At 33.9% G+C, this 22661-nt stretch overlaps 1 protein-coding gene across 2 annotated transcripts in view; it reads right to left on the bottom strand.

Moving 5' to 3' along the window:
* The window catches only part of LOC100369360 (protein quaking-B-like), a 76389-nt gene that overhangs the window by 47785 nt on the left and 5943 nt on the right, over positions 1 to 22661 (bottom strand). For both annotated transcript variants that reach the window (XM_085505765.1, XM_085505764.1), the window contains exon 2: positions 2561 to 2694. In XM_085505765.1, the coding sequence (XP_085361891.1) occupies positions 2561 to 2694 (134 nt within the window). The remainder of the gene's footprint in view (positions 1 to 2560; positions 2695 to 22661) is intronic.

Raw genomic sequence — 22661 nt, forward strand, 5'->3', positions numbered from 1 at the left:
AATAAGGTCAACTGCAGTAGATTGCTGTAAATAAAATATAAAATATTGTTTGTTCAATTGAGTTCACTACTCATAAAAGCTGTTTACTGTCGCTTTGGGTATATCATAAATCAAACCAAGGTGGTCCACTCGGGTCCAGATCAAAGTTTAGTAATAACTTCTTTTTTTCTCCTGATGATGACCGTCAAATCATGGCCATCTTAACGTATTTTATTTTCTGTTAGGAGCACACAACACAACGCTGTTAATATAAAATTCAAACCATACGATTATGGCCCTTTAAACTTAACCATTTCACCACCACTTCCCCTCTTTTTATCACAAAATAGTCCAATTTATAGTCTGCACTTTCCTTTAGAAGATTAGGACTAAAAATAGCCAAATTTTTCGAGTAAAATCTGAAAATTTATTCAAATTTTTTTGTGAGTTCAAAATTGGAGTTCATTTCTAGAAATATTGAAGATATAAGAAAAAAGTCGAGAAAAAAACTGAGAAAGTCTGGTGGAGAAAAGGTTAATGCCTGGCAAAAACAATGACAGTGTTCAGTTGGATGTTTTTCATAACAAATGTGGGAAGTACAATGACAGTGTTCGGTTGGATGTTTTTCATAACAAATGTGGGAAGTACAATGACAGTGTTCGGTTGGATGTTTTTCATAACAAATGTGGGAAGTACCAACCCCTACCCAATATACACTACATAACATGTTGAGATTATGGATTAGTAACGAGATTATTGTAAAATATGAATTTAGGCTACTTAATAATTTGTTATCACATTGTAGTATGCAAGTCTAATGAATAGTACTCTCAAAATGATAGGCGTGGGAAGGTTCAGGGCGGAAGATCTATTTTTAATATTTTATATTTTATTAGCAAAAAAATTATTTTTACACATTTTTATGATTTTTTTTTTATGATCAGAAGTGATGTTTCACATAGCTGCTAAGTGGGAATCCAAATTTAAACAGGCCCTTACCTATTAATAGTATTTATAAATACTGAATATTAAATACACATATTGTAGTATTTTATTATAAATATCACAACTATAATAAATAGCCAGGATAGCAAGATTAATAAATAAGACAATACGCAAGAGGCCTATTCTTAGTTGGCATTTATGCACTTACTTTATTAACCCCAAAAGACCAATTAGTTTTGCTGACATGAATGAATCAGACAGTTTTATTTTTAAAATCAAACAGTGTACATTACATACACACAAGCGACCTAACTGTTGAAATACTCGTAGCTCTGATGTCTTCAACAAAGTTGATAATGTTCCGTATGATGAGATAACTATTTGCCATGGTTATTTGTGTTTCCACAATATTCTTGCCATATCACAACCATTCAGTAGGTAGTTGCCATAGCAATTGCAATTTTTCACCAAGTGTAAAAGCAAACGAGGTGGCAGATTTCAAGTAAAAGTCAAAAATTACATTTTTTACTAAAAAATATTCACTCAAAATCAGAGATTTTAAAATATTGTCACGAAATGAACAAATATGACTTTGTAGTTTCAAGAAAAAGTAGAAAATAAAATTGTAGACGGACGACCAACAATCACATATATAAACAGCTCTTATCTGTCATCTTTGATAATACGGGCAAGGTAATAGAATTAAGTAAATTTTAAAAGACTAAACACATAACTGTCAAAGTGGATATGATGAATATAATTGTTCAAATCAATAAACTTGTCAACTGATATATGTCGACTTACAAATGCTGGTAGAGAACTGTATTTTCAAGAGTTGCAAAGTAAACGGTGGCTACAGAATTATTTAATGTGCATACACAGCATATGATAGTGGTGTGGTGCCTGTTAATTTCAACAAACTTGAACTCAAGTTCAAGCCATTACACCAATGAGGCAACAATTCAACAGTGGTGGATAAGCATTAAATCTTTTGGGGGCTGAGTTGCCTAGCAACACTGTTTTTAATTTAGCATCTATACTGTTTTTTGTATATGTATAAGTAATAATTAAGGTAAAATTTACTCAATCTAAATATTTTAACAAATAGCAAATGCAAACAGATGAATGAGGTTAATTTTTCAGAAAAGTCACTTTTTTATAAAAAATTATAGTTCCCAAAGGCTACAACATTATAGATTATCATTTGTCTATCACCTTTGAACTTTGTGCGTTTGTTTGCACAAGTGAAAATAAAAATTCTCTGGTAAGTATGTCAGTAACTATAAACATATTTTTAATCGATGTAATGCTTAACCAAAACGTTGTGGTGATGAGATGGAAGGTGAAAAATTTGCCAATTTTGTTTTTATGTTGATGTAGTATTTATGTTTATACAGGTAGAACAGGTAGGCAGATAACGGTACTGTAAATGCATTAATTAATTGGTTTTTAATTTTGCTATTTTTTTCTGATACTAAAATCTGCTAAATTAAATCCACATGAACATGTGAAATAACAATAGAACTCACTGTTTTGAACTCAAGTTTGTGAAATTAAAAGCCAGTGAAATACTAGTAGCTCCAAACATCAAAATAGTTAAAATTAAATATCAGTGAAAATAAACTTTGTTACTTACTTCTGGGTATTCTTTTGATGGAACAAAAAGCTTTTCTGAAAGTTGTACTGGGGCTCCACTCACTTCTGGAAGTACTAACGAGTCTTGGACTCCACTGGTAACCTGAAAAAGTGTCGCTCTGACTCGGCTGATTTCTGTAAGAGAGCAGAAAAAATAATTTAATACAATTGTTGAATAAACAGAAATAAACTAATTTATAGATGAGGTGAATGCCAGAAGTAAATGTCTTCACTTGCTATAACTATTTGAAAAATCTTTAAAAAGACAGTATTCAAAACTGTACAGTAAACAATCCTGAATCACAGTCCTATATATACTGTAAAAAGATTAATTATTCACTGGGTTTTGATTTTGCTTATTTGTCTGACTTGAAAAAGTGCTAAATTAAAACACAGTGAATATGTAAAATTTAGCATAGAACACATTATCTAAATGACGAAACAGTGAATTTAAAACCCACTGAATTTGCCTGAAATGGTAAATCAGATAAATTTAAACCCAGTGAAAATTAGTAATTTTACAGTATGTTAACGCAAGAGTAGACAGTTAATTAGTGAAAGCCCGTCTCCCAATACAGTGCCTTTCTGGCCAATATCAAAGTACCGTAAAATCTGTATTAGAAGCCGCATCCCTAATAGAAGTCGCACCCATTCTTTTTGAATGTTTGAGAACCGAAAATTCATCATTTCTCATATGTGTAGATGCTCTAATAGAAGCCGCATCCCCTCTGTTGCATTGTACCATTTTAATAGAAGCCGCGGTTTCTAATACAGATTTTACAGTAGATATCAAGCGATGTGTTACACTATGCATACACAGTACTCATTCTGTTTGTACTTACATAGCCCAACTCAAGATTCTGACTGTCACCGACATAACATACAAACAAATGCAAATACTCAGTAACAAGTACATGCTCTCGACTATATAAATACTAAACACACAGCTGATCAATATTCTCATCCTTTACAAACAACTCACCTAATTGAACATTCACAACACACATTGAACTCTAAAATCTTATCTTTAATTACACGTGTAGTTGTAGTTGCGTCTCCAACACTTTCACAATTACATAACACTTTCGCAATACAGTTAGTGACAACAATATCATTTCTGATCATTAACTTAAATAAACTAATATTTAAGACACTTGTTTACAGTAAATGTATTCTTTCATAAAAGAATTATATAAACAACTTAAGGTAGCGAGAAGGTTTTGTGATGTTTTTAAATAAAACATTCTCTATCTGTTGTCTCGTTCAGAACAGTAATTTAGGTTATATATATCAAAAGACTGAGTATAGAGGTGCAAGTTCGCACAAACTGGACAGACATTGTTTACATAATTATCATGTGACATCAAAAATGGCGAACCTTGTAAAAATGACTAAGTACGCGATTGCGAGAGCACACTGCGGAATTTCCTGGTGAAATTTAAGTTATGCATTGTCCGTAATCAAGTCCATTGAAATGCGTCTCCGATAATCAAAAGACCTATTATTCCGATTTCAATGCAGGTTTGTTTTTTTGTCCCCAAATTATTTCATACTTGGCACCTTTAACAGACTATTATTCTGTGACAAAGCATTTTCTTTAAAAACCCAGACATATTTCGCACCATCATTATCTTTTGAACGATAACTGCGAGTTTGAATGTCCTAGTCCGAACGCACTTGATTTGGCGGCGGTCCCAATGAGTCGTTCTCGATCAAAACTTCAACTCGAGAAAAACGCGAAAAACAGTTTTGGTTAATAAAACACTGTAGATTTGCTGCATTATTATAAATATACACTAAAAATGGCCAAACATATTAACCACTGATATCATAGAACTCATAAAGAGTGTCAGATAATGAATAATTTCAAGCTCGAGCGCGAAAAATGAAGAAAACTGCTGGCATTTGAGTCCGTACTCCAGGAACGTTCGGGTTTTCCATTGTTATGCAAACGAACAACGAGGGATAATCCTCTGACAAACATTACTGTCCCACTGTACACGCTGGCAGTTTACAAACAAGCTAATCATTCAAGTGTCTCAGATAAGACATCTAATAAAACGGTTTTCATTGTGAAATAAAATTGCCGATGTTTGAAAAAAAATTGCTGTGTCAGAGTGCGACACTGAGTGGCAGATTTTTCTTTGCCTCGTCTGTCAACGCTTTCTTTCTTTTCTTCGCCATTGCGTTAGAAAAAAAATGTATTAGTAAAATAGAATATTGACTTGGAAAATAAAACGATTTAAAAGAAAGTTGTGCAAAGTTACAGTACTCCTTTCGCACAACCTCCCGCCCGCTTCCGCTTTCCAATCACCTTTTTCTCTCGCTTTTGCGACCGCTTGTTGAATTCGACCGGACAATTTCCGCTTTTTTTTCGACCGCGCAAACCCCGAAATATCACCGCCCACCTGCTCGCTCGCGCGCATTTAAAATTCGGACTAACAGAATAATTTCCGAGGTTCACGTTAGATAAACACGCATTGTTTGCAACTGGAAGCTTATCACCCGTTATATCAGAATCGTCAACAACAGAGTATACAGATAAGATGTTATCATTTAATTCCTTCCAAAGATAAACACTATGCAAATATCCACGAAACGGCAGTTGTAGTCTTTTCTGCTAGTGTTTTAAAACACTAATTTGAGCAACGTTATTGCGCAATTTCGATCTTTTGTAAACCTGGGGTGATGTATCAAGGTCTAAAGTAACCGTTTTATCAATTTTTGAAAAATCAAGAAAAAAGTGAAAATTTCCCTTCTCGCTACCTTAAGGGTGGGAGAGACTGATTTGTAAAGTCTCAGCAAAGTCTTTTTAGCAATACAAGGCAGTCAGCAGAAGTAGGCAATATACCCGGACTACATATCAATTCTACGTATCACATTTCATAAATTTTAACTCAACATGTTCATTTGATTTGTATAAAGTTTGATGGATTATTTGATAAGTACCGAGAAAGTGATTACTATTGATCGGCGCTCAAGTTCCAAGGCATCCTAGCTGGGTAATTGGGTTTCAACAATTTTTCCAGAGAAATTAATCCGATATTAAATTATGCAGATGTTAATTTTTTCTTTCTACTGCTTGTATTTTTGTCCCTATCACGAATGCTCATAATTTGTTATAAAAGCACACAATATTATGTAAATCAGTCTATCACAAATAAATTACATTAAATGGGTACCGGGCAACGAACTGTAGAAAGTCAGAACAGCAATCTGTTATATAATAAACTAAGGTCCATGATAGTAAACAAGTTTTTTTGAAATTCCTTCGGCGCCAAGAATTTTTAATAGTGGGGGAATCAATGAACGCATTTTTTTTTAGACAATGCTAAGCCTACTTGAAACCCTGATAATATGTGTGCAATCTTTATCGGTGGTTACTAAGGTACATATAAGTACACAGACTCTAAATACGAATGGAATTAGAAAATACAAAGATATTCAGAGCTAAGGGGTTTTCTCTATACAATGTGGCATTCCTATAGTCCGCACACTAACAAGATGGCCATTAAATTGGCTTCATATAATCGACGTTGTCAATGGATATATATTATTCAACAACCAATGTCAGTAGCGTTTCTGATTTGATATTTGGACATGGAACAGAGATCATTATGAGATGTCATTATTTGCGATAAAAATAAACCGAAATCGCAGACTTGCGTCATATCGTCACGCAACAGATTCTAAGCATACTAACCAGTAGTATTACAACTGAATAATAAAACAATTCCCATGGAAATAAGTTTGGTGACAGCTCTTGTTTTGCTTATTCACAAACCAAATTGACACATTTATTTCAGAAGTTATTCTGAAAAAAGATTATTTAAAATAAATTTTAATTTTCAAACAATCAAACGTCCATGCCCGATAATTTTACATGTTAACCTAATTTGATGAAGGTCACAGTGACTTATTTCTGAAGAAGCCAAAAGAAACCGTAACTAATGCATTTTTTTCATTTTTCCCAGCTCACGAGATTTTGGAAAAAGCGCCTGTGAAATTAAACTGGATTTCTCAAATATACACAGTAGTACTTTAGTAGCATGTTGACGAGGCGAGGCGACTATACAAACATGTTATTTTAATCAAATAGGTTCTACAAACGCTTATTTTTTGTGTCTACCATCAATGTTTGGGTCCATTCACCAACCAACATATTTGCACACGTCTGACCTTGCACTGACCGCCACTGCCTTAGGTCAAGGTAAAAAGATTTCTGGAGTATTGCACACCAACCATAAAAGTGCATAATAAGCCAACTCTTGAGTTTAATTGCCCAATTGGCAAGGAAACTAATACAATCCAACTACTTTGAAACAAAATACAACTTGCTTACACATGCAACCAACTGCTTGTACAATGGAACGGTAACATTTGGAAATTGTAATGAGAACATGGATGCATAACACTTAAGCTGCCAATAACAGGAATAAGTTCATTCAAAAATTACCAAGCGTGTCACCTCTAACAATTAAAATTGAATTACCGTATATGCTTCATTAGAAATGCCTGCATTAGATAATCCATGAGCAGCCATTTTTTTACATCACATAATTCAGTGACCTTTGTAGTTAGCAAATTGATAAGCCAGGTCACATGGTTTAAACTTATAATAGCATGCAAAACGCTAGAAATAAATTGGGATTATTTTTTAAATTTATTCTAATGAGCTGTAATGTACTTGACCCTTAAAAGGTCACACATTTTTTTTTTTTCCATGGGGGGGGGGGTGAGAATTTATTATGTCAAAAAATATAGATTGATGTAAAAACAAAACAAAAATTCACAAAATTTTGGAAACTTACAACAATACTAAAAGTGAATGCCAGGATGTGTGACCTTTAGGGGTCATTTTATAAGGTCTATTTTCACGTGAATTCCACACAAAAATTTGTAACTAGACTTCTAATTAAAAACATTAACATTTTCCATGAAGAATTCTGTAAAATTGACGCCATGATCCTCCTAAAAAAGTGCAATACATGACAAGTCAATCTGCCACTCAAAAGGGCCTTTTAACAAATGTGACAGTGTTATGGTCTAGAAAGTGGAAATTGATTGAATAGATTCTACATTTCTCTCGGGTTAATTAATCAATACTGCTCGAACAGCATCTTTTCAAAGAGTTGACAAAGAGGTGGGAAGAACGAGGAAGTGTTCCCTATATTTAAAACCTACATGCATCCTATCTATTATTTTACAGTCATAAAAAAAAAAAAGACGTAGACAATATTGTCACCATGGCAACTGCACCCTACCATTGGGTGAGCACGAGATTACAAATAATCTTAGACCAAGGTATTTCCTCCTATTGTAAAATCAGACAATTTTTTTAAATTTTAAGTACAATGTAAACGAACGATACACAAGAATTATTTTTGACAGATTCACAGAATGCAAAGCAGGTCGATAACGCCAAAGATCAATCAGCACAAATTACTTAATACTGTTTTTCTAAGCAGCAAAGCTGGTTTTCTTTCAGTCTAACTGGTGCCATTTCCTTTCAATTACACCAAAAAGCAATTTTCTAAACGCGCCCCATTATCGAGAGACTTGATTTGATGATTTTCTAAACTGACAGAGAAGTGGACATTATAAAGAAATACTCGACACAGTGTTGTAAGGGAAGTAAAGCTCTATAGACGTGATTATTAGAAATGAAATTCCTAATACAAATCTCTTTGGATAATTGAGCTATAGACGACAAATCCTGAATGCAGCTTTGCTACACGAACATGTATAAAAACTCAAATGCTTGGGCTTGGAGAAAAATATTTATGATTGGATTGATCCAAACATCACTGAGATTAGGTCCAGCAGACATAATTACAACTCGGATATGGATATATTTTCACAAGTGACTAATCTTATTGTAAATGCAGCATTGGTTGAAGCTAAACAAAGCCCCAAAGCTGACCAAATTGTTGAGAAAGTGATACAACTTCACAAAGCGTTCAATTCTGACCACTGATTGGAAAGTGATACAACTCCACAAAGCCCTTGATGTTTACCATTGTTTAGAGAATGATGCAACACAACCCGATCAGATTGGTATTTAAGACGTGTCATTTATATGATTTTTTTTTTTCAAAACAATCATTGAGCAATAAATATTCCTTCTAAATCACTCAACGAATCAAAAATATTTTTAGGGTTAGACCGAGATGAGATCTTGGAACTAGTAGGGTAAGTTCAAGGCACACACATCAAACTTTCCCACAGAAATAAGGACATTTGGAAAACAGTCCCACCAAGGTGTTAGTTGCACAATAGATAGACATATACACTGCATAGAAGTCAAAATCATTCAAGCTTAAAAAGTCGCACATTAAACACAGTACAGTTACAAGTTTGTACTTTATATACTTTTTATAGCTCCATTGTCTTATTTTGGCCTACCTAATGGTAAAGATAGGTATAGTGAAAAAGATTCTATAAGCTATTAAAGGCCCATGTAATTAAAGGCTTGCTCATCCATATTAATTTACCATACCATGTCCAGACATGTTACTAGTTTCAATGTATATTCTCTTTTTTTTAATAGGTTTATTGTGCATGATGCACTTGCGGGTTCACACTGGTTAACTATTAAATACAGCTTAGAAAAAAGATACCAGAGTTGTGAGTACTCAGGCATGCAAAAAATATTTAAAATTAATTACACATTCAAAAGAGACTGCTAAATAAATTTAAACTGTTTAACACATGGCAATTCTTCACAAAAAAGGGCATGTTGAACAATTTAAATCACATTTAGCCAGCAATTCCAAAAAACATTGTCAAACTCAAAATCAACTCAGACGGACAGACAGACGACAGACAACTCAAAATAGCCCAAAGTGTACAACTCAACACTTTAGAGTTAAGCATGTTTTGATGATTTTTTTTAATAAGGTTAAATTCAAGTATCTAAGGAAATGATATAATTTTATTACCAAGTCAATAAAACTAACCTTTTTTTTTTTGTTGATCGTCGATACAAACGCATTTTGTCTGTGTCGGCGGAAAAACACAAATGTTCAGTTATAAACACTGAACAATAACTCATGACCTGATGGTCAATGGATGAGGTCTTGGTCTCATCAACTGACCTTCAAATAATCAGGTTGCTGGGCAGAGAAAACTGGTTTCAGTCGCACATTTAGTTTTTTTTAAAAGAGGCAATAGCATATCAACCAACGATCTTTAAACATTAAAATAATTCTGCTTCATGTAGTTTCTATATAGGAACAATAATATGAGGTTATTACGAGGATACCTCAAAGTATGCACAAAGGCAGCGGAAGTATCGACCAAAGCGTAGCAGAGATCGATGCGACGGCGTACTGTCCGCGTGCATGCTCAGTGTATCTTCGTAATTAGCTCATATACATTTTTTTCCTTCCAAGGATACATCGTGGGAATTCCGAAATCCAAAAAGTTTAGAACAGAATCAGCGAATTTCTTTGTGTGGAGTCCGATGAAACCCTGGTGGCAGCACGTAAACATTCCATATTTGGAATTCGCATTTCCGAATATGGTAGGATGAAAATACCTCCGTGAAATACAGCAAAATTACAACATGCTGTAACTTATGGCGTTATAATACACTAAACCATATTCTTTATTTTCCAATAGACGTGCATAAACACCAACAATTGCATTAATTGTGTTGCTAAACCTAAGGCTAAATCTGTCATTTACTAAAGGAACAAATACAGTATGCGCATTTATGTATTTTATAAATACTAATACGTTTGCTGCTTAAACAATATTATTAATTTCACAATAAATCATACCTCATATTGCTCCTGTCAGGATAATAACAAAAATAGTTAAAACTCAAAAATAGCATAAATTGCACAGGAGCATATTTTCGTGAATTTCGCATAAACAGATAGTCAAGAAATTTTGTAGCAGTTAGAATTTCTGTAAGGTCATAGAACAAGGAGTGTCAGCCACTTTCCAAAATTTGGTCTTCATGACTGCCATAAAAACGAAAAGCAGTTATTCGTATAGCCCATTAAATTTAAATAAATAACGCATGACATCACTATAAAGTGAACAAGTCACTTTCTATCCTAAGGCAGTAACAGTAAGTACTGTAGAATACTTTACTTTATTTTCGCTTTTTTCTCTCTGAAGTCATGATTCCATGAAAATAAAATCCAGTGAATATACTTTTTTTCCTATATTTCCCATTTAACTCGTCAAAAAAAAAAAATCAGTAGAAATAAATTTCATACAAAATGCCCAGAAAGTCTTTTCAGCGAAACTTAATTCCAGCGAAAATAAAGTATTCCACAGTATATAAGATGCTTTTGACAAAACAACTGTAATATACCTTACATTAAAAGCATTAAATTTGAATTTATTTTTATTCCACTGGCAAATCATCAAATTGAAAACTCAGTGGCCTATGATTACTCTATTCTACATCTCCGCTGGCAATTCCCATGTGACAGAAAGGGTAATTTTTCACTTTCTGTAAAGTTGTAATTTTGCTACACTACGATCCCAGTGAAACTGAACTTATTAAGTTATTGCAGATGCATCTCGTCTTCTACTGCCGGATTACTGGCACAACAAACTCAGATTTTGTTTTTCCGATTATTAGACTGTCACTAGTGATGTTACAGAGGATTATTGTTGCTCGTCAGACAAGCATTTATAGAGATTTATCTATTCCCAAAGATTGTTTGCAAAGAAACCAATTTGATATTTTTATTTGCAAAAATTATTACCGGTAACAATGATTTAGACAGGATTTCAGTTATATTCAAATAAGTTGAATGATTTTATTTTAGTTTAAAGTGAGCCATTTTAATTTAAAGTGAAATAAACAAATTTGTTTAAAGTACCGGTACACTAAATTTAAGTTTCACTGATCCGCTTACGCCAACTGCATGCATCATTTAAAGGGAAACCTTCAGTTAAGCTGAATCTCACACTGACTTTACTTACTGTAAAATACTTCATTCTGGCTGTTTTGTATAAAGTTTATTTTCACCGACTTTTGATGAGTTGAATGTAAAATATAGGAGAAGGGGGATCTTAAATGGATAGCATTTCTACTGATTCATCAATTTAGCAAAAATAGTGAAAATAAATTCTAAATGAAAATAAAGTACTTCACAGTACTTGATACAATTTAAATGGACAACAAAAAAACAGATTAAAATGTAAATAACATCAAATAATGGTGTCCCAGGATTCCATGATCCCTGGGTTTGACACCTCCCCCTTGAATAGAGTAAACAAGATGGGGTATCCTACATTACATTTAATTTGCATGTGGTTGAAAAGAAGCATGTAATTGAAAGTATGGTATATTCACCAGTATACATACTTAACTGATTAATTTATTTCTAGGGAGACGATCTGAATCGCAATCAGAGTAAAAACAAACAATTCCATAGAACAATTGCGGGAACTGATCATACACTTGAAAACACTAACTTCAGTGAATTGGGAAACTTATGAATCTCAGACACTCGCCTCCGTCTCACCCCCTTCCTCCCCCAAATTACAGAAAAATGGTACAAGCCAGGAGTTTGAGCTTCACTTAAATAGATGTCAATGTGTTCATTGAATAGCTGTGAACAGGGGGAAAACAAGTTAAGGGTGGTTGTGTATGTCACAACTTGTTTGCAGTGTCCTGGAAAACGACAATGTTTGCACAATTGAGTACTAAACACTTTGCCTTTTACTTTTCAGAAGTTTACATTGCACTGGCTGTATTTCACTCTACAATACGCCAAAACATGCACAATTCTACTCCAGGCAGTTCTAAGCAGCATTTTAAGCTAATATATTGACAGCCACCGACTCCTCTCAACATGCTCCTCAATTACCAAGTATTCGATCAAAGCAAAGAACTTAATGTATTATATTGTTAAAGAGATATGCAGGATAATGCCAAGGTGCAATGCAAGGGACTGACTGTTTTTTCTTTTACCTAAAGTTCGTGGTAGTAATATTCATTTTCATAAATGCTGGTTTTTATTAGCTCCGCTGTCGACTTTGTCAAGCGGAGCTTATCATACGAGTGATTGTCCGTCGTCGTCCGTGTCAATGTTTTACTTTTTCGACTTCTTGAAAACTACAAGCGTGAATGTTTTGATACTTGGTGTATATGTACCTTGGGTAGACCTCTCTCAGATTTGTTCATTTCATGATGATATCTTCAATTCTCTAATTTTGGTGAATATTTTTGTCATTTTTGGTAAAAAGTGATATTTTCGACTTCTTGTTAAAAATTGCAAGTCCAATTGCTTTGATATTACATATATAGGTACTACATGTGGACCTCTCTCAGATTTGTTCATTTTGTAATGATATCTTTAATTCTCTAATTTTGGTGAATATTTTTGTCATTTATGGTGAAAAATGATATTTTTGAATTCTTGTTGAAAACAGCAAGTCCCATTGCTTTGATACTATACATATTGTTCATTTTCTAATGATATCTTCTGTTCTTTAATTGAAATGTGCATTGCTAACAGCGGAGCTATCTCAGCCGAGAGGCTGCTTGTTTTTCCTTTCTTGGTGCCCCTTAAAATCAGCGCAAGGATTACAAAGCATGATGGCTCAAGTATACATAATACGGTATTTGTTTTTTTAGCAGCACTTCTCATACAGGAGCCTACCACAGAAGCCTACCATATTAGCTCTTTTAGTAGAGAATGTGCTAATGTAAAAGAATGATAAAAACTAGTAATTTTATGCTAAATGATTAAAGCGGGGAGTCGTTACCTGCACATGCGTCAGATGGCCATAGCGCGTCATTGTTTACAAACAAGCGTCTACCCATGAGTCTTTGCATTTTTAGTGCGTGTTGTTATTGTTGATTGGGACTAATTTCCCGCGCATGCACAGGCGTCGACCCAAACGCTTTAAAATATTACTTATTTTGACCATAGAAATACCTTTGTTGCTTATATAAGCACATGTGCTACTAATAGAGCAAATATGGTAAAAATAAGTCACGTTTTAGTATGTAGTAAATGCAATTTTTACTTGTGTGTGCTTTTATCGCATAGGCTACTTTTGTAACATCAGTATATGCAAATCTGAAATGTGCATTTATTTTAAGGTAAACCCAACGCAAACCGATTTTTTAAATATAAATTGTCCTACCAGGGCATAAAAGAATGTGGATGTACTTTCGATGTAGCTTATACAGCAAGTATGACTGTTCCACTCATGCCATTTCCAGTCATATGCTGTACTAAATTATGTTTTCACGGAAAACCCATAATATGCGTGAATATGTAATAACATTAAAATAATACAACTTGCATTCCAATGATGACCTCACTACTTCTGGCAGATGTACCACCACAAAACAACCGACACTTGCCCATCACAATGAACTTCAAAAGAGGAAGTAACAACACAGCACAGGATATTGATCGTACTCGTTGATTTCTTGCATTGACGAGGCATCTAAAAGCAGCTGCCTTAGGACATTTTTAATGAATCCCAGCAGAATTTAAATGCAAATCCAAGTAAAGCAACTCCCTGCTCAATCATGTTAATATCAAAATAATGTCCACAGTAATAAGTCTCACTTAAAAAATAAAAAAACATCGCATAAAAATGACTCCCATTCGATACAGACATGTACTAATTTAAACCTGGTACTGTCGGCGTATATATATTTGAAAACTGTCGTTGAGAACTTCCTTGACTTGACAGCATTAGCATTATTCATAAACTGACAGGCTATTTCCATTATTTAATTAATCTTTTTCAGATATGTTCTAGACGCTGGTTGTCAATTAAAGGAAGCACATCAATGAAAGACTATAGTACTTAATTTCCATGTTCAGGTATTGATTGTTAAATCGATATCATCCACGACAAATATCAGAATACCACGGAGATGTAATTACCCACATTAATTCAGAGATATAATCTAAAATATTTCAAACACATAATATATTTTATACAACAATTAAATTTGATGGCAAATAATTATGTAATTATTAATATTAAAATTGACAACAATAAATTTGTGTCTAGTCTTAAATATATCTCAAGCACTGTGGAATGCTTTAATTTTGTAAGTCAAAACGTGAAATTTAGTAGCAACAAACATTTCATTGGCATCTTTAAATAAAACAGATAGTTGCAGTAACTACCACAAAATGTATACGACCGCCACAAAGCTATCATTGTATAAGTGTACAATAATAACAGCGGCAAAAATTAAGCATTTCACAGTACAAAGACATAACAATGAATCAATCATAGAATTGGGTGTAACATTATGAACAAATAAAGTCGTGATTGGAAGAAGCATATTAATGCAATCGAGAATGAATAGTATTCTGCATGATCAAATTGATTTTACTGTTGAATACCGTTGGGGATAGTTGGAGGAAACTCAACAGTAATCAAAATGAGTTTTTCGATACATTGTTTTAAAGTTTAGTTGATTCATGGCATAGTGATAATTCAGGCGAGTCAATAATATACAAATGTCAACATATTAAGATTTTTATGCGAGGGAGTTGCGTCTGTAGGCAGTCTGGGGAGTAAAGCATCCATTCGTTTTATCAATCGTCATGTAGCACATATTGCCATGCATTGCTACGCTTTGTAAAACAATATGCATCAGTCATCCACGGCCCTTTATGACCATATTTGGAGAACAACATTTACTAACAAGACGACGACAATATAGTTCTGTGTGGTAACCGACGTTCTACCGAGCTAGTGTATTTACTAAAGACAACAAGAGCGAGTGTTGTCAGATTGTAATAGTATGACATCATCCAGCTGTACCTGCTGTAAAATCATTAATTTTTCTGAGATGTCATTTCAATGTTTTGTTTTAAGCACATATTCACTGGGTTTTGAATTTATGGATCTCCAGTGAAATAATCTTAATCTTATTAAAATTTAGCAGATTTCACTTATCAGCAATATTACAACCCAGTGAAACATTAATGCATTTACAGTACACTTGTGCTTTTGCCTTAGTACCATGCACTGATCTACATCAGGAATGTAGGTGGAACACCCACCCATCTACTTTTAATACCCCCACACACATGTTTCTATTGGTTGAAACGTAAGAGGCATCAGAAGCGTCACTGACCAACCATGCCCATTTTCCATAGTGCTTTTAAAAAAATGATAAAAGATTTTCCTCGTGTCGTTTATTGCATATGTAGATGTCAAGGCGATTTTAATAAAATTTTGTTTTATCGTCTCACCATTCTATGAAGTTCAAACTATAGATTTTGCCAAATTATTTAGATACTCAAATATCAAAATAAAGACTAATTTGTTACACTAATTATATGCAAATTTCATTTCAAATTGAGAGAACAACTCAGTGTGCTACAGCACTATGGTAGGGGCGGATACTTCCTTCAGAAACAAGGATTCATTAAAATTAAATTAAGACTGTACTGTCCTGTTCCAGTAACGCATATTCCCAGGTTCCATCCATAAGTGGGTCAAGTATTAGACAAAACCCAGCAATCACAGTTGATTAATTCAGTGGTTACCTCTTAAGTGAAAGCAAACCTTGAAAGGTCAGAGAGGTCACGATTTGCTCACAGATTAAAATCCATTTTTCCTGACAAAAACATTGCCAACCAGCAAGGAGTGTATCCATGAATAACCCTTCAAGGCTATTCAGAAATCAATACATGTGATTTCCATTCAAAATTGATTGATTATACAAATGGTTTCACTACAGGTGGGCTAAGTGTGGCATTCATATACAGACACACACAATGATAAGAGAGAACAAATAAACAGATTTTATACAAACAGGAAGTAGCTAATCTAATTTAATTATTAGATTATGAGTGGAGTGTAATCCACAACAAACACAATTAATCCAACATCTGGTGTGTAAGAATTGAATGATTTAATTCCACACCTTATCACTCAACATGGAAGAGAACCACATGACATAAAGCCATATAAAGACAATGAGTAAAAAAGTTTCAACAGAAATTAGCTTTTTAAACAACTTGGTTGTTAAGTCAATGTTCAACACTTGTCAATTTAAACCTGAATAATCTTTCCAATCGTAAACAAATGTGAATAAAATTTGTAAAATGTTCAACTATATGACTGGAGAAATTCGGCCTGAGGGTTATAACCCTGTAACTTCATAATTTTTGTTCCTTCTAAATATTGGTACAACGATTATTCTATATTTCTTTACAATTTATTTGATAATTCCTATTTCCTACAGGTACTCATCAAATTTGTTAAAAGAACACAAAAGTGGATGTTAAAACTAGAATTGAATTGCACCTCCAATGAAAGTTTCCTAGAACCTCCCTACAATAGAATGGTCTAGTCCATAATTATGTAAACCATATGGCATGGATTAAAACTTCCAGGATACCATCAGGAATTGGTAATAATTCTACCACCCAGTGGGTTGAAATAAGGATAAGAAGACAGCCTGGTTGAATCAATTTTGTGTTAGACTTAGATATATCTTATTAAGCAATAGTGTCAAGGACGGTGTTATTGTCAGTAGTTCTTATTCAATATAAACACACCCAGGTAATTCAAAATGATCCGCAAAAAGTATTCACTGAGGAGATTCAATTGCTAATAGTTTATTGAATCTATGGACTACTTCAAAATTCAGACAAATTTGGCGAGACACTGGTAAAACTTTAGAGTTGAAGTTGTGACAAGTTACCTGGTTCCTTCAGGTAGGGGAAAAACAGCACAAATAACTAAAACCCATAGCAACCAAATTTGGGATTTGCAGACTTGCGAAATTCAATCTTTTTTAAAACAAAAATTGTTTATAATATATCCACAATTATTATCCTATCCCAGCCTTCTACATGCAAAAATTTAATACAAAGTTAATACAAACTAAATTATTCTAGATCAGAGAAAATGAGAAATATCTTCACAAGTTCTATTACACAGGAAGAAACCATTCAAGACGAGGGAGGTAGGATTGAATCAAGGTCATAAACTGTTCACTTCCTATTAAAATGCACACAATCAAGAATCTTCTAATAAAAATAAATTGGCTGATCATCAAACTGCATTTCTGGTTCATATTTTCTACTCCTATAAATATGTTTTCCCCTTTTTATCTATTCACAATAGTTCTTGCAAAGTAGGTTAATTGGATCTTAGATCTACTAATTAACAAGCTGTGAATCTCTTATCTTTCTAAGACAATTGATGAATTCCCCATGCAGTTTTTTTTTAAACACCTCTATGAAATATTAATTTATTTACAAAAGAGCTCTTTGAAATATCCCATCTAAGGCCCCAAGAATATCAAATACCAGCCAGCCAGCCAGCCAGCAAAAGCTAGGGAATTCATACAGCCTTTTTTGACAGTTCCTACCAGCTGTTCAGACATAATTCAACCCAAATACTAATACAATATAGCTACTTATTTCCTGAACTGCAATCAAATATTCTGACGAGCTGATCCGACTGTCATTTTTTTTTTAAATGTGACGTAGGCTTGAGGAGGGTCGGTATCGTGTGTTTTATTCTAATATTGAAATGAGAAATTTGTCTGCCAGGGTAGCCAGACTTGAACTGTGGAGGAAATGAGTTGGAAATTTGCTCTCACGCTAAGAACATCTTGACCACAATACCTGAATGCTAAAGAGAAATATGAATAATATAGAATGCGAAGCACACATTATTGAGACACTTCGTTATGCAAATATAGCTAGTGATGCAGGATGAAATGCACAGCAGAATCGCAATTAACATGTCCATGCGGGTATTTTTAAAACAATCAAATTTCATTCATTTGCATCGATTCCAAGATTTTCACTTTGATTGGTATTAATCAGGATTTCACGAACAAGTTACACATTTGTAAACAACATGTCATCAATCAAATGTAAAATTGTTCCATTCATAAAACACTGAATGTTAAATATTAAGTGATAAAGTTTTAATAATAGCCTTACTCACTCAACAACCCTTCAAATTACAGCTAACATGCTTACAGAAGTTATTGAAGCACACATTATGTGGAGAAGTCAAATTAATATACTGTAGAATATTTTATTTTCGCTGGAATTAATTTTCGCTGAAAAGGCTTATTGGGCGTTTTGTATGGAATTTATTTTCACTGATTTCTGAAGAGTTTAATGTGAAATATAGGAAAAAAAGTATATTCGCTGGAGTTTATTTTCACGGAGTCATCCCTTCAGCGAAATTAGCGAAAATAAATTCCAAGCGAAAATAAAGTATTCTACAGTAATACATTTCCGGAAACTTTAGTACTTGTACTAATTATCAGTGAATATTTCCGTGCATCATAAGAAAATTCTTAGCCCTGACACACAAAGTGACTAATGTCACAAACATTGTCAGCATTAATTACAAGATACCTTCTACCCTACCCAACCCACATCAAATGCAAAATTGTTAATATTCTTCTGTTCCAGCAGTAGAAAAGCCATACGGGTTAAATGAAGTCACACCTAGAGGTGTTTCAAGTCTAATATTAACAACCAGTGCTTAGCTACCAATATCAAAGAACAAACAATCTCCTTCCAATACAGTTCATTGCATGATAATTTATTTCAGTCTAAACAAATTAGGGTTAACCATTAAAAAAATGGAGGGGGGTTGGCAGAAAATCATCTTCCACTTTTACCTGCAATTTTTCATTCAAGGTCTTGCTGTAAACATTTCTTTCGGCTTTCCTTTATAAGATTGTTTGCAAGTTGAAAATTTGAAGCAGATTTTTTTTACAAATCCACCCTATGTTGACCCTTTACGACTGTGATTGAATAAAACTTGCAGGAGGCGTGTAGGGATGAAGCATCTGGGATACAACAGTAATGATCTATACAAGCACCAACACACAAAGAGGAGATCAGCAAACTGACAAGTATGGCATAAAATTACATTTTTCTTCAATCTAATTCAAATACATGTATGTCACTACTGAGCATGTTACATGCAATGCATTATGGGAGATAAACTTATCGTACTGAAAACTCAATTTTAAATCATATATCAAATTTTTAAAACATTTTAATAATTATTATGATTCAATACCGATATATAATTATTAATTCGTATATACTAATGAAACTTTTTCATGTCATTGAGCAAAAATTTGAGATATGAAAAAATAACACAGAAGCTAATCCAATTTTCATGACAGTATATTGACTCACCAACACATAATTGTCACATGTATCTACATGAAGCTCTGTAGATCGATAATATTAATAAATACAATAACAGTTGTTATTCAATTACTATTCAACTTAAACAGACCAGAGTATTGCATCAACTAAGTGATATCAGTCTGTACTTGGGCAATTATACATCAGAAAACCAATCAAACTTGGGAGAGGAAGCCCAACCTCCACCCCCTCCTTTTTTTATATCAAACAACCCATAATATACATGATCTGTTAATACCTTATGAAGGCCACTAAACATGATGATTACAATTTTGACAGTGCGAGCCTAACTAACCCTTGGAGACTCTGAATACCAGCCAGAGAAAAAAAATTATCACAACAATAACGTCTACTAAATAAAGGTGAAATGAGGAAAAAGGGGTTAGGTGAACTGGATGGTGATTCTCCTGGGTACTGTCTGTGGTATTGTTATACAGCTAAGAATTAAGGACAGGTTATTGTAGGAGGTGACAAAATGCAACAATACTGAGAGAAAAAGAACCAAATACAACATTATTGAGTATACGCTGAAGGAGCAATCACATTTTTTTTGATAATAGAGATGGTAATAGGCTAGCTGCGGTTGATGGACATCTGTCATAACGTGCCATTAACCGATCAGACACTGGAGACAACCAAGCAAATTGCATTTCAGAGTCAAGGGGAATCTATGCACGTACGAGTGTGCGTGCAAGTATGCTGGTTAATCAAGACTCGTTTTATTGCACAAAAACATTTTATCTGTCACACAAACAACTTTTTTTTTTAAAAGCTACGCTCTTATCAACGTTCAAAATGGCTGACAACATACATGTAATCTGTTATATACCTCAAGGAAGTAAAAAAAAAAAAATGTTTTGACTTTATCTATGATGTTATACCCCAGGATGATATTAAAAATTTAATAGTTGACATCAAGTTATTTTACCTTATATTACAATTTACATTAATAAACAGTTTTAGTAGGAATGGGGGAAGGGGTGCAAAATTATTCGTTTACCACTGCCTCGCAGAAGACAAAAGATGATATTGCATGGACAAAAGAAGTTTCTTGTGTTTTATGAACGTTTCATATAATGCTTCTACGTGATTAATCGCGCATCTTGAAATATAACAAATCACAAACACATCAGAAATCAACATTATTAGTCAAATGGTAGCCTAGCAACAAAATATGCATCAGTTTTTGCATACATTACAAGCTAGAAAATCAGGTCGGTCTGCATATTCTGCACAGCACACACAATGCTAGTCTCTGAGTTACAAGGACAATGACTTGAATAAGCAGTAAGCCGCATGCAAGGTACACAAGTAAACATTGCTGTATCCATTACAAGGAACAAGCTTTGTGATGCTTTTCAATCAGCAAACAAAGAAAACTACAACATCTTGAAACGAAAAATATACATCCATTAAAAAAGCACCAACGAGGCTTTCCACAAATATGTACCATTATAATTAACCACATATACAAGGCAGATTATGATCTCAGGCTCCTAGTAGATGATTTAAAAAAAAAAAAAAACAGACATTGGGCGGGCTATTATAACTTGCAGAAGAATGACTATTTCACCACTTAACGGTATATACGACAAACCGCTTAATATTTCACTTTTATACCAGTAGTTGTATATTGTCACAAGTTCTTTTGTAGTGAATCAAATTACTGCATATCCGTGGTATTGTGCACGTGCAGAAGAAGGCAACAAGAGAGAGAAAAATAATATTCTGGTCATGCTCATTGATATAACAAGAAATGTACATGCTTATAACAGATGCATGCATGACCCGGTAAAGAACTACGCCAAGGCCCTTGTTTAGGGTGGACATGTATACACAGTCACCACACAACACCAGAAGAAGGGACAAGTCGATCAATAGGAAAATTCTTGTACATTTCAATAGAGCCGGGTGAAAGCCAATTGTGCCTGCATACAGAGTCTGTCAATATATTACAATGTATTAACATGGGAGAACCAAGTGTATACAACTTCTGTCTGTCAGAGTGCATAAGCACTAGCATGGAGCCCAGCTGAATTTCACTATCTGCGACGGGCGGGCGTTATCTCTTGCATATCAAGCATAATGTCTTGCAGTGAATTTTAACTAAATAGGATTCATATCAAGACATTCTAGGGGCCAACGCAGGGTGTACTGATGTATGCGTGTCCTTGATTCAAGTTGCCCTCTCAGGAGGTGCATGCTTATGAAAGTTTAATCACAGTACAATAACAGTTGGGTAGGTTTTCTGCACCTATTATTACAAGCAGCTTGGCTGTTTGACTTCTATACGTTGTGTTCAGCACACAGCTTAAAAAAAAACATCGCAAAAACAAAAAGTTTCTAATTTGCTCCAGAATATAGAAGATGAAAATTGATTCACTCAGAAGTTCAATACATTGTACATTGTTTTGTGAGCATAGTGGATTTATAATTTAATTTTTTATTCTTTCTCACCAATCCTGTTACAATTTTCAACCAGCAAAAATAAAATTTTGCACATACAACACATACAAACCCCCCTCCAATCAGGGGCAATATACTGTGGAATACTTTATTTTCGCTGAAAAGGATTTTTGGACGTTTTGCTTGGAATTTATTTTCACTGATTTTTGACAAGTTTAATGTGAAATATAGGAAAAAAAGTATATTCGCTGGATTTTATTTTCACGGAATCATCCCTTCAGCGAAAATAAATTCCAAGCAAAAATAAAGTATTCTACAGTACTCTAATATTGATAAACAGAAGAGGTGAATCACCATAATGGATATAATTAATAAATTTTACGCAAATGAGCCACAACTCTGCTGAATTTATAATTCGGAGAAACCACCTACTATAAACTAAACTCAAACAGTCCTGAAGAGATCCTCCATTCTAACATCTCTTCAAATATGAACTCGAACCCTTGTAGTCGTACCCCGTACGAAGACTAATCC

The sequence above is a fragment of the Saccoglossus kowalevskii genome, chromosome 11 (assembly GCF_978046115.1).
Source record: "Saccoglossus kowalevskii chromosome 11, keSacKowa6.1, whole genome shotgun sequence".
Lineage (NCBI taxonomy): Eukaryota > Metazoa > Hemichordata > Enteropneusta > Harrimaniidae > Saccoglossus > Saccoglossus kowalevskii.